General features: G+C 36.3%; 1 protein-coding gene across 1 annotated transcript in view; it reads left to right on the top strand.

Moving 5' to 3' along the window:
* The window catches only part of LOC121319565 (SWI/SNF-related matrix-associated actin-dependent regulator of chromatin subfamily A containing DEAD/H box 1-like), a 78,863-nt gene that overhangs the window by 27,060 nt on the left and 37,093 nt on the right, over nucleotides 1–14,710 (top strand). The window contains 2 exon segments of the mRNA XM_041257142.1: nucleotides 24–102; nucleotides 3,966–4,333. Of these exon segments, the coding sequence (XP_041113076.1) occupies nucleotides 24–102; nucleotides 3,966–4,333 (447 nt within the window).

Below are 14,710 nucleotides of genomic sequence, written 5' to 3'. Positions count from 1 at the left end.
GAAATATTTGTTTCTGTTACTAGGAGCTGAGGGATGTACTTGAAGAGCACAACTGGTCTTTTGATATTGCACTTGAAGTATTGCTGCTATTCTCCAACACAGGTAAATTTTGGATTATGCTTATTTCACTATGCATGGAAATATCCTCTCACCACCATTGTGATATCTGCACATTGTACAAGTACCATAATGCTTTTATAAAATGGCCTTTATAACCATAAGTGTGTTGATTTTATTTAAGTATCAACATTCTTGAAATAAGGTCTTTCTTTTAGTGTGTCCTTGCACAGTTTTTCAAAAAAGATTGTTCATTTGATCACCTAGCATGTTTAGGACTGGTGTGTAGAGAGAGATTAGTTCCAACCGAGTGAAAGTTCCAGTCTGTTTTGGTCCATTGTGTTGGCAAGTATGTAAAGAAAAATAATGTACAGATATTTACATTAAATTAGAAAAGTGATCCTCCTAATGCAGCCTTAAGGACCAAGATGTCTCCCCTGGTATCACTGGTTAAACTGTACACTTGGTGTCATGTGTAGTTTTTAAGTATTTACTGTTTCAGAGCAGCAGTCATTTTAGGTCCCAAATGATTCAGATTTGTATGCTGGCTATAGTTCCCTTTCATGTAGGGAATATTAACCATTACAAAATGGTTGTTCCCCTTTAAGACAACCGAACCTGAAAACTGTATACCAAAGCCGCTTGTCAGAGGAGGGTGACGTAGTGCTGCTCCACCCCTGCGAGCATAAAGCCATTTTCCTGTTCAGCCTAACCTGATTAACATCAGAGAGTTGATAAGTATATCTTCCTGTGTTTTCACACTGTTTTTTTTTAGCATTTGCTTAAGTGCGGAATTATTTATGGAATCACTAAAATAATGTTGTATTTCTAGCAGAGTTTCTATTTTTCAGTATTTTCAGCTAGCATTGATTAAGTCCCACCGCACCCCTGCGTGCCATGGGAACCTTGCTGCTCCCTTGCCGTCCTTCCTGGGATCTTGGCGCACGAAGTCTCTGACTTGTTCAGCTGAATTATTCTATTAAGAATAATAATAATGTTAATAATACCATTGTAATTAGTTAGTAAATTATAGTATTGTTTACCGTATGTTTTGCTTTGCGTTAGCTATTGGTTGTATTATATTAGGTAAGTATTGAAACCCAAGCAGCTACTGTGGGCGTTCCTACTTTAGCAGCTCATGGGTGTTTTAGTGCAACTGTTCAGCAGCACTATTACAAAGGCTTGTTTGCAAGCAGGTTAAACTGCTAGTCTTGTGTTTGTACTGACTAGTAGTTTAGCCAGTGGCTGACTTGCAGGTGGACATCCCTGCTAATGTGCCACTAGCAGTAACTGCATTTATCACCCCTGTTCTCGCTTGCAAGGTCAAGATTACTGCTTCTGTACAGAGTGCTGGCGCCAAATGCCCAGTGTCAGCACAGAGGGTTGGTACCGAGTGAACAGTCAATACTGAGCTTCGGTGCCATGTGTCGGTACCAAGTGTCAGTTCCTAGCACATAGTGTCAATACTCCACTGTGTGGTCTATACACTGTTTGTTGTGAACACAGCACTATTACCATGTCTGGGTTCCATACATGTCTCTTGCAAGGCTAACCTGCCTGCAAGTGACGGACACAGTAAATGCACTGTCTGTATGTCCCGAGCATGCACATGGGGATTGACTGACGTCATTCAGGTGAGCTCCCTTCACCAAGCGTACGCTGGAGAACCGGGTAGCACGTCACGCAAAGGAGCATTCCACAATGCCTATGTGGCGTTCAGCGTCACCAGTAAATGAGGCTGGACCCTCCCGAAGCTCTGTTCTGAGGGGAGCAGGAGCAGCATTAAGAAAAGTAGAGCCAAGAAAACTACTTCCTCGTGGTCTTCCCCTTCACCTTCACCTACTTCAAAACAGAGAAGGAAGAAAAGCTGCCGCAGTCGTTCAGCAAACAGGACAGATGGATAAAATTTGGGAGGTTGAGTCATGCTAGCAGGCAATTCTAAATGAGCTGCTGCAAAAGCGCCCAGTCCCACCGGTACAGCCCCCCCCCCCCGCACTCCTGCACCCCCCCCCCCCCCCCCCCTCCATTCTTTTGTAGCTCTGCTTTTATGTTTAGGATCATTGTCTTGCTGCATGACCCACTTTTGGTTCAGCTTCAGCTCACGGGCGGATGGCCTGACATTCTCCTCTAGAATCTTGTGATACAATGCAGAATTTATGGTTGCGTCAATGATGGCAAGCCGCCCAGGTCCTGAGGCAGCAAAGCAGTCCCAAACCATCACACTCCCACCACCGTGCTTGACGACTGGGATGAGGTTCTTCTGTTCGAACGGAGTGTTTGGTTTTCACCAAATATAACGTTTCTCATTGAGGCCAAAAAGTTCTACCTTTTCACTCATCTGTCCAGAGAACATTTTCTTGTGGATCATCTATGTGCTCTTTGGTGAACTTCAGTTGGGCAGCAATGTTCTTTTTAGAGAGCAGTGGTTTCCTCCTGGCTATCCTTCCATGAACACCATTCTTGTTCATGACTCAACTACCAGAAAAAGACTGAACACTCACATTAGCCAAGGCGAGAGTGGCCTGCAGATCCTTGGATGTTACTGTGGGGTTCTTTGACTTCCTTGATAATTCTCTGGTTTGTTCTTGGACAATGGTTTTGTAACACTTTCTAGACTGATGAGCATCAATAATGGTTTTTCTGAGGTCCGCAGAGGTTTATTTTGATCGTGGCATGACGTGTTTCCCCACACCTGTATGGTGAAGACCAAAGTTTTTGATCTTTATATAAGGTGGGGCCTCCCAAACTCACCCCTGAATATCTACCTAATTATTTAAACACATGATTCTAATTATCCCCTTAATTGAGCTGATAAAACCAGGGGTTCACTTCTTCACATACCCTGAATCTTAATTGCTCATTGTTTGTCTAATTCATACATCACTTTGTTTCAAAAGACATGGAATTGGTTAATATAAACCCTATTGGATATTTAAGACAAGACTGGTTTTGATTCAAGAAGGCTATCATGATAAAACTATGGAATTTTCATAATTATCATTGGGGTTCACAAACTTTTTCTCGGCACTGTAAACCTTATACTCCTAGAACATTAGGGTGAGTCCAGACTAATGTTTTTATTTCAGCTATGCTGGTATTGATTCAGGCATAAGTTGGCTTTGGCTTGTCCTTTTGTAGCTTATTGAGGTATATACCTCAATATACTTGGTGTTTGGCTTGTCGGGTTGATCCCACCACTTGCCTCATGCCAGTCATTCTGCAGTTTTTGTAGAACCTTTTTGATGAGGGTACCTCCTTTACTCTAGCCTACATTGTTTTACACAATATTGCTATGATTTATTTAAAAGTGAAATCGACCTTCTCAGTAGGATCAAAATGATCCTGATATTTTGCATAAAAGTAATCCTGATCTCCTCTTTTTTTTAATTCTGAAAAACCCAATTACAACATTTGATCGCAATTAAAAGTGTGATCGGATTACCGATGTTTTGAAAAACTGTCCTCGGGTAACATGAACTAAAAGCAACTTTTGTGCATTTCTGGATACAGGTTAGGGTAAATAGATTCCACTTATAAATTATAAGTGGAAAACATTACAAAAAGCAGGGTGATGCGTCTAGTATATAATTAGTATTTAATACAGCATATAGTGACAGAGGAGGCTTTTCTAGGTACATGTCACTTTTTTCCTTTTTTATAAAGAGAATTTGATGCAGCAGTTATGAAAATTAGTTATGACAATTCTGTAGTAAATTACATTTCACAAGTGTTTTATTTATATTTTTGCTTTATGCTTTAATTGTGTAATGCTTTGTGGTCCCTAATACATTGTCCCTTTTTTGTGTTTTAGAGTAGGTACAATATGCTACAATGTTGGCGTTTCATTTGCCTGAGACTATTTTTTATACAACAGTTTGACTGACTGTTTATTTTAAATTGTTGCGCAGATGACATTTCACCAGGAGGTAAAATAGAAATAGACAAGGCCAGCAGAAGTCGTGGTCCAGCTAGTACTGAAACTGGAACACAAGGACTGAATGGCCACGGCAGGCCGAAGGCAGAAAAAAGGAGCAAACATACAAGATGTCAGGACAGTGATTCCGAAGCAGAGGAATCAGTAGATTCTGATTATGGAAAGGACAGTGATGAGGACGCATACAGTTCTGATGAAGAACTGGAAGAAGAGTTGAAGATTAAAATACTGAGCTTCCTGCAAGATGCTTCACTGGATGAGCTTGCCTTAATATCAGGCTGCTCTTTAAAAAAAGCTCAAAAGATTGTTGAGCTCCGGCCCTTTAAAAGATGGGAGGATCTGGTAAGTGTGTGTTTTTTTTTGTTTGTTTTGGATTTTTTTATTAGTTTTTTTCTTGGTTTTTTAATATTCTTGATACATTTTATAGACAAGGTGTGTTCTATTTAGGGAATCATAAATGGGTGGCCTTAGCCTTATAAGGTTCCAACATTACTCCCATCCAGAGCCAATGGCATTTGGAATAAGGTCATATGACTGACTTTTGAATAAATTGTGGGATGATTTTCTTTAAAAAGGACAATCTGATTGGCTGTAACACTGTCAGTCATTGTGGTTGCACAGAAACTTCATGTATATAACTGCACTGAGAGGAAAGGAGAGCTAACATTTGCTTTGTGGAGTTAAGTGAGAATTCTGTTCTCAACACCCATGCAGAAGGCAAGGAGGTGGCAGAATATATATTTGAAGAACAGCAACTCAGGGCATCTCCATGATTTAAGATGCAAACATGGGTGTTTTCAGGCACACCACAGAAGGTGCAATGTGGATTTATATTTTAAAGGAAACCTAAACTTTTTCTCCCCTTTTGTTTTGTTCCCACCATGACAATAAATATACTCAATGTAGGATTCCTGTTTGCAGTTTCTACATTGACCTTTTATTTTTATTAGCTTTTAGAAAGGGGGAAAGTGCCTTGTGTGGTAAGTTTCCAGCATATCAGCTTTCTGGTTTTTATAGTGCTTGCATCTGTTGTGTGTTTTTTTATTTATTTATTTATTTATTTTTTAACATTCTTGCTGGGCTACTCTTTCAAAGGCATATGTTTTGAGGGTAAAAAAAGTGTAGGCCTTTTTAGTCTTATCAAAATGTGATATTTTAGATCAGAGGTAGTGTGTTTTAAGATTGTTATAGTATGATGGTACTATTTTTCAAATAGTTGTTTTTTGCATTAAAAACAAGTTTAGTTCTTTGAAAAAATATTTGACGTATAAAACGTGTTTTGTAATTCTTATTTAAGGGATTTTACTTTTTCTGAGTTTTTTTTTTTTTTTTTTTTTTTTTTTTTTTAATGTACAAAAAGTAATTTAGTCAGGAGTACAAGGTAAACAAAGGCTTATGTGTTTGTGACAAAAGTAGAGAAAGTTATTGTTGCTGCTTGCAGGTGAAAAGCATATGCTGATGTGTACCTATGTTATTACCAGCCTGTACATGCTTTGCATTTTGGATGCTGTTAAGGCTGTAAAAAAAAAACTGTAAGATTCCAGGAAAACCTATTGTTTTGCTAGGCTTGGCAAAAATGTTGTAGATCACATGTACTGGCATTTAAGGGCAGACTGTAGCGATATGACTAAGGGTGGGAGGGTGGAGTAAAGAATAAGATTATCTAGCTATCTTGGTTTGAAAAGACAGATGATTACTACCTATTGCTGGTCTTCCATAAAACTGTTTTGCCTGAAGGGTTTGGCTTCCTACAAAGCATCTGTCACTGCTGCTGATGATCATATTCAAACTTGTTCTGTTTTTTCCAAACAGTCGAAACAGTGCAATTACTATATATATATATATATATATATATATATATATATATATATAATGATATATATATATATATATATAATATATATATATAGTTTAGACCTAAACACTGTTTTTGTACAAACTTGTTCTTGTGAAATATGTGGTTACAAAGACACTTTTGGTAAGACAGGCCTAATAACTTTTGAGTGGCTCTACCTTAATAACCTATAATTAGCTGCATGGGTTACAGATGGATATAAGTTTAATGTTTTTGCAGTAGATGTTTCATCTCTTTAAATGTGACCGGATTAAGGATATTTGGCTACCTTTATCATAAAGCATCCCTGTGAAGGAAATTCCACCCCTACAAGTGCCAATATCCCAACCATATTTGGTAATGTGATGTTTGTTTTTTGGATCATAAAGAACTAAGGCTTAAATGGTTGTGATTCTTTGTCAAGTTTGATCATGGTTATCGTACAAAAAATGAATCATTTTTATGCCATTTATTTTACAAAGCTTTCTGCACATTGTCAAAGCCTTATATATTATCTAACAAACCATGTTTGAAACCTTGGAGGGTTATAAAATGACATTACGGATATATACGTGTGCCTTTTATACCTGTTGTGCAGAGAGAGTATACATGGGTTATTAATATTTGGTACATGGCATTATTCATTGATTCTTAGTTAAGTTCCATTACCGTTGTTGTCCGGTACAAAAATTACCTTTTCACTCCTGCATTGTTTTAACCTCAATCTAGAATACAGACCATTTAGAAATTTGTGGTGAAATGACATTTATTGGCGCCATATAATGACATTGTCTATGCAGTCAAGGCCTGTCTGCTTTAAGTGTTATTGTAAGTGTTGCAAGTTATCTGAGTCGAATTTTAAAGTATAAAAAAAATATTAAGCGGTTACATTTTCAGGCATTCATATCTACACTAATTAGTTGGTAAAACATATGAAGATATTATGTGGCAATATTTTAATAAACTGAATGATTGAGTGATTAGGGAACATGATTACATGAAGCTTGATTTATTTTAAAACCTTCAGAGTGCATTATGGATCACAACAACTCTAACAGATGGATACTACAGTAAATGTACAGTAAGACAGACATGTTATCAAGTATTTCACGTTCAGCGAAGTTGGTAATCCTTATACTGTATGGAACGGATTGTTATCCTATACATATCTCTTGTGCTAATTCCCAATCATGTGCCAACTGTTCACCTTGCAGCAGCTCACCCTTTTCATATAAGCTGCTGTACCTTACATGTACCTGGTGGTGGTGTTTAGTAGATGCTTTTCTCCAAAGCGACTTACAGAAAATTAAACAAAATACAGAAGTATGTTTTACAGGCTATACAAATGCAAAACAAACACATATATACACAATCAATATAAATAAAGGAAAATACATAGATCTATAAATAGGAATTTACAAATTAAAGATTGAATAATTGGGTTTTGAGAAGATGGTGGAAAGTCTTGAATAACAGGTGAACGAATGAAGAGAAGAAGCGAGGAAGGAGAATGAAGCGAAGGCATAACAAGTTGCCCAATAGAGGATGAGCGTAGAGGGAATATAAGGAGACATGCGGGATTGGAGATAGGAAAGTATGATGAATAGAGCCATCAGCAAGAGCAAGGGTCTTAAATTGTTGTAATAATGGAGTATATAAAAATCGTTGTATAGGTCGCACTGGTGTAAAAGTTGCTGCCCCCAACCACTGTTTTTTGAGACTTCAATTTTAGGAAAGCGCCTTTTCTGTGTTTTTATTCCCTTTTTTAAAAAAAAAAAAAAAAAAAAAAAAGTTTTTTCCTACATGTTCAACACCGATAAAGAAATACACAGGTTTAATTTCAAAACAACCCTTGTTTGCAACATTATTTAATTGGACTACATATTATATAATCCAGAATCATTAAGCGTTTCCCATTATCTCCCTGCTTTTTATTTCCACCCTTACACAAGACTGCGTTCTACAGCTTGCCAAACAAAACTGATACTCTGTCATACTTTCCTTTCACCATGTATTGCTGGTTTTTAGATCTTGTTTTGTTGATGTTTTTACAATAAAAAGTACTACTGTATTATTGGTCATGTGACCCAACATTAACCAGTTGGGATGAGTGTCAATCTAGCAAGGGTTTAATAAATATGTGCCGTTATATATACAAGTCCCCAACATTATCTGTGGAGATACATTGGGAGAACAAGTTTTGTTCCCATTTCATTCTCCCAACTCCCATTGTCCAAAAAAAGTAATCTTTCTATTTGCCCCCCCTTTTTTTTTTTTTTTTGCTAGAAAGATGGACCTTTTCTTTTAATAATCATGTGCGTGGGAATGATGCCAAAGTTTGCACATGTGCAGTAGACTATTGGAATAAGTTTTCTGGAAAGTGTGTTTTTAGATGACATGAATTGCTAGTTTTTGGAATATTCTAGGTGGTGCTTTCCGAAAACTCGCTTCATAATTTTTCAATATGTTTTCGGAAAACTGCGTTTACATGATTTAATAACAGAATTACTGTTTGGAAAACTACATATTCTGAAAAATATCGGAATTCTCATGATTTGATAGTATAGATTTATTGTTGTCAGATTGTCAAAGTGTGTACATGAAACAATGGGGCAGATTCCATGGAAAGAAATGTCAAACCTTTTTCTCACTATTTTCATAGTACTTTTCAGGTAGTGTGGGTTTTTTTTTTAGCCAGAGAAATTCTCCTTCCAGAAGTAAATAACCTAATTAATATTAAAATATGAGCGGGTAAATTCAATATTTCCAATTTTGCCTTACGAGACAATTGATATCGTACATCTTTTTTAAACTAGGTTTCCTCCATTTAACTTTTTAGGTTGTGTTGAAGAACAAACAGCAAGTGCAGCCTGCCTCATTTGGCCACCAAAAAAAAAAAATGTAATAAAACTATAGGAAAGAAAACAAAAACTGAAGTGGTACAGAAATATACACACACGCGTGTTTTTGGACTGCATATATTAGGGATGTATCATTTTTATAAACGTTTAGATGCTATGCAGTGTCGGCGTTTAAATGTTTAAACCATATCTACATACAGAGATTTATCTTACATTCTGATACTGACACCCTGTTAGTATTTTCTAAGCAAATAAACCTTAAGTAAGCAAATAACGTTTTAGCCTTGCAAAGATAATTACAAAGAAGAAAAAAAAATTAAAATGGTGACCAAAGTATATATTTAAATAAGTCTGACTTTTTATATTTAAATGTCCTCTTCAATCAAGCAGTGGCTGCAGTTAAAGTTGTTAGTGGAGATAGAACTATATACATATTCAACACATTTTCGGATCGTGTCATTCTTTTAGAATAGTTTGTTTCTTTAAAAAAAAAAAAAGTTACTTTTGCCCCAAATTGTATAGTGGTTGTTAAATAATTAGTGCTAATGCAAAATGGCTACAGGAAAGAGTTGTGCTTGCAATTGAAAAATATTTAGTAATGGCAGCTACAAAGTGAACCTTCAAACAAACTTTTTTGCTCCAACACAGTAATGCAAGTACTGTGCATGTAATTTATATTGTAACTTCAGTTTTTTTACACTTGTTGTTATTATTATTGTTTGAGCAAATGGGCACTACTTGCATTTGTGGTGGTGTGTTTTTTTTATTTTTTTTTTGGAAATCCTTGCATGTTGCTACTATGTAAATTACCTGACACTAATGTAAGTGTATAATGATCTTTATATAGCACCTTTCTAGTGGACCATCATCAACAAAGTCCTTTACAAGATATTAAGATGCTTGTTGCTTCATTTAAATTGTTTTCTTTAAGTTTAAGTCATTTTGTTAGTGCACGTTCATTTTGGTTTTTGGCTGTTATACATTTTTTTGAATGCAACTATTTTTTTTTTAAACTAAACACTACTCACACATTTGGTCACCATAATAACTGTTGCATAAAACCGGAGTGTAATAATCCAGCACCTCTGCACTTAAGCATTTGTATGTCAGCTGAAGTGTTGAGCTGATATCCCATCAACAAAAGGAATATGCATTTTTTTTTTTTTTTTTTTTTTTTTTTTTTTTTTTTTTGGTGCATATATATAAATAACCTTACAGTACAATAATGACAAATGCACTGAATGATCATACCCGAAAATAATCTTCATATTTTTTTTTAATAAAGTAGTCAGCGCAAATATATTATTAGGTGGTGGGTAGCGCCGATTGCCGGCGTATTTTGAAAACCCTGAATTCATTGTCACTATTGTTCCTTTGAAAATAATCGGCTATTTTTTTTAGCAATCATTTTAATGTTTTAGCCTCTCCAAGTGCTTAACACACAAAACCCGCCCTTTCAACTCCAATTGGTTAAATGTTGTGTCACGATGTAACACAGCTGTCATGTGGTTCCAAATATTTTATTTATTTTTTTATCTAGTCTGCTAGATGCACACTCAATCCTTCTTGTTAAAGGCACAGTAGCATCTGCAAGACAGGCGGATCGGGTTGTTTTCAGCCTGGCTGCTTGCCGGGCGGCGCTTCTGGCTGAAAAGTCCTGTGGAGAACCCTGGCCCTTACTCTGGAACCACCACACTCTGATTCTTGACGGACTACTGTATATGATAAATAATTAAAATTAATACATACAAAAATGCCACTTCTCTACATACTATAGGGTACATATATCTTCCATACATTGACACAAGTCATTTTAAATGCAAATCTAACAAACAATCAAGTAATATATTAAATAATGAATATGATATTTGCCGCCTTGTGCAGTTAATTGTACATGGTCAAGTATTACTAAATAACATAACGTGTTCGCATTCACACAAGCTTTACATTAATGTTAGTGTTGCCTGGCCAAACCTGTTTCAAGTGTGTCTCGTAGGTCCTTTTACTTTAGTGTAGTAGTTCCTGTATACAAATAAAAATTGTACTAAACATAAACGGCCGTTCAGTCCAAAATCATACAGAACAATTTGAAGTGAAAAGAAGTGGTCTGCTGACAGCAGGTTAGAGTGTTTGTCTTCGCTGCTCCCGAGTCAGCGCAGTGGTGGTAGTGGTGGGCTGAGCCTAAATACAATTGGGCATTTCAAATTGGGTGAAAATAGAGGTGAAAATTAATTGGAGACTACTACATTTATAAAAAGAAATGGCAACTTTGGTACATTTTCGCATGGTTTAAGCATGTGCTAGACACCACACTGGCTCCGCATTAATTCTGACATTGCTTTGGGTTTTTTTTTTAGCCAGTGAAAAAGCAAGTTATGTGACTTTTTACATTACTTTCGTTGGCTGATTTATTTATGCAATGTTGCTTCTACCAAATCAATAGTCCTTTTGCAACATGTAGCTTGCACATCGCTTTCAACAAAAAAGGATCAATTTCTACGTTTTTCTAGCAACATGTAGACTAGTGTCCCCTCTGCTTTAGAGCGGAAGTAGTCTTGGATTCCCAGCTGCAGCCACTGGACATTCCAGCCTGTGGCGAATGTCGCTGTGAGGAGGTGGTTTTAGATAAGACCTCTATGCTCACAGCAGATGCACAAGCCAAGCTGTTGGAGTTACCTTTTTAAAGGTGATCGCCTCTTTGGCACTCGTCTGAAGGATTCCCTGTCCCATATGAAATACGTGTGTGTTATGAGGAGCTTATCACGCATAAATGTCTACATGAAAACCACCATAAGACTTTGTAAAGATGGGTTTGTTAAAAGAAAAACTGGACTCGTGCATACTTGCTATGAAAAAAATATTTAACTTAACAAAACATACAAAAGAAATGCAGGGTACTTGCCTGGGGTGGAACTGTGCTGTAGGAGCCTTGGTGTAGAGTTTGTAAAAATAAAAAAATAGTTATTGGTATTCAGGGGTGTCATTTCAGAAAAATTCTTGGGGGGGCGTGGGGGGGGTGCTTGTAAGCTGTGCCTTGAACATTATCTGTCCCAAGCAACATCATGAGAGAGAAAAAACAGGTAGTAATTGGGCCAGTTTAAAACAAGATAGCATACTCCGTTTTGTCAACGTGCAATGCAAGTATTTAAAGCACGGCCCTGGTTTATAACAAACTCAAATGTTCCACAGAGTCTCATTTTATGGTAGTGTGTAAGGTTACAGTGTTACTTTTCATTGAAACTTTTGTGTTTTAAAAGTGGGTAGATGCATTTAACGCTATCTTAATTGTTTTGCTGCCAGCTTCCGATTTCTAGCTAAGTTGCATTTTGAAAAATGTCAGTTACATACTGTAACTACTGCTACATTAAAGAAATAGCAGTACATTTTTTTTTTAAATTGTTTGAGTAGCAGCTAGGGACATTGGGTTCCTCCATTTCAGATCACTGAAAAAAAAAAAAAAATGTAATTGCAATGGTTTTACAAAAAGAGCCAGGGCTAAGAATGTAGTTTAATTCTTTATTTAAGCATCTCCATCCAAACACATCTCGCCAGATTTGTTTGTAGATGGTCAATTATGTGAGCTTGCCTCGTGCAGCAGCCTAAAGGAATATCTGCTAGAAAGTGTCCTGAGGGCATGAGATGATTGTAGGGCATTTTCCATTTACTCCCACCTTTCACTTCCAGAGATCGGCAAGTCTATGAAATCAATCCATCCTCTCCCTAACCCCAGCCTTAAAACCTAACCCATTATCTGGTGCCCTCAGGACACTTTCTAGTGAATATTACTTTGCGCTGCCCTCGTACACTGAATGCATGCCTGCCACAGGGTTCCCCAGGGTCCTAAACCTGCAAGGTACAAATGAGGATTGCAGTAGAGCATGACCTTTTTTGTAAACTCAAAATTGCTTCTTCCAGTTTTCAAGTGAAGACCACCAAGACAGGTCGCGCACTCAAAAAATCAGACTGGATGACTGATTTTATATTTAAAAAGGTTCTTAAGTTTATTTCATTAAAGACAAGCAAACGAAAATGAAGCAGCAAACCTTTGTGTTGCACTCAGAGTGGTGACAGTGGTGGAGTGGGATATGCAGATTTGAGAGCCTTGCTAGCAATAAAAGTGTAACAATTGACTACAATCACAGAATGAGAGAGAGAAAACGTGCAAGTTAGAACTTACCTGGAAAAACCTTGTTTTTGTTTTTCAAATCATTTAATATTGGTGGATGACCATTTTAATTTATGTTTGAGGTTGTGAAAGCATTGCTTGCATGACTACCACATTGACAAAGATTTTCATATAGGTTTTTTTATTTATTTTTTATTCTGTACAGCTTATCGGAAATAATAAAAAAAAAGGTTGGCCTTATGGTCTCGATTTAAAATAAATAAATATATATATATACCTGTCATAATTTCCAAAGAGCGGACACTCCACTGAAAGTTTTTCATGCAGAAAAGGTTTAAGAAACTTTGCTCTGCTATATTAGGCATATAAATGGTTCATTTGAATAGGTTACAGTAACAATCCTCAATGGATTTTTACAATCAGATATAAGTGTAATTCCAGTTAATAGGGTGCTTAATTAGATCATGCAAATATGAGAAATGTGTATTTGTGATCTTAATATATATATTTTTTTTTATCAAGAACATCCAGTTTAAATATTTGTTAAGTACTATGGCATCTAGTCAGAGTTGTCACATGCAGTTGGATTTTTAATGTAGTATTGTAAAGTGACTTCACCACAGTGAGGTTTTATCAAAGTATTACAGATGGTTCTGTTTCTAAATGCATGTAGCTTCATGAAAAGTAGACCCTTTTCTTTCATTTTAAAGAAGTTATCTGATTCATGCAGAAGCACTAGTCATGTATTTGCATACATTGTAAGCAAGTGTCTTGTTGAGGCTTGATTTATCATAATGACTTAACTATTGGCTTCAGGATTTACAGTATACCTGCAGGGAAGTGGTTATTTTAAATGTTAATGTTCTAACATTTGTCTGTTGGTCTGGTAAAGTAGATTTTATACCCAAGTATAATCGCATACAAACCACGTCAAGCTCATTGTAGGCCTTGCTCAGATTTATTCGTCTTACTTTGGTTTTCTGATTTCTCCTTGTCAATTTAAAATGTTGTATTCATTCAGTAACTTGGCCTATACACATTGAAAATACCTAACAGCATGCTTTCTTTGCCTATGCTGTTCCAAATCAGTTTTCAGTGTTTGCAAAGGGATCATTTATATCAGTATTCAGAAGAAAGTTACGTTTTTATTGGACCATGAGGATAATCATGAAATGGACAAGGACTCGATTACAGAGACTATCAACAATAACCACTTCATATATTGCTTTATATAAAAGCACCTTTCAGGAACTACCTTTGATATTTTACATAGAGCACAATGTTTCTGCTGTTACACTGAGCTAACATTCTGCAGATAATTTACAGAAGCAAACTAATATAAATACTATTTTAGAAATCAAAAATAAAGTTTCATACCCTCATTTTGAAACAACAACTTCTCTTAAACATTGCCTACCAAATGTCACCGAAGTAGCTCAGACTGCATGATGAAAAACAAGCAAGGCACTTTACTGAGGCAGGGATTTGTGCTACTGACTTATTGACTTAATTTGGCCTTTTACTGTTCATTTAATCAATGTGATTAAAAATGACACTTTGCCATAATATTTATCCCATTGAAAGTTTTGGAAATTGAATTGTAACAAAATTGCAGTCTTCATTTAAATTATTATTAATATTTACACTTCATTTGAAGAAATTACCTTGATCTGACTGTAATGCTGTTTTATATACTTGCTTAGAGGCTTTCTGTGTCGCACATTTTCTACCTTAATCATTTTTAATAAGACGGCGAGCGGTGCGGTCCACAGTCTAAAACAATATTTGCGCCAGCCTTTCATTAACAAAGATCACAATTTCAGGTATTATCATTACTCAATTTCTGATGTATTATTCTATGAAGGCTTGTCATGGTAGCTGCCTATGGGCGTCGTCTT

The sequence above is a fragment of the Polyodon spathula genome, chromosome 1 (assembly GCF_017654505.1).
Source record: "Polyodon spathula isolate WHYD16114869_AA chromosome 1, ASM1765450v1, whole genome shotgun sequence".
Lineage (NCBI taxonomy): Eukaryota > Metazoa > Chordata > Actinopteri > Acipenseriformes > Polyodontidae > Polyodon > Polyodon spathula.
The sequence above is the reverse complement of the archived record's forward strand: the minus strand, read 5'-3'. Positions and strand labels throughout refer to the sequence as shown.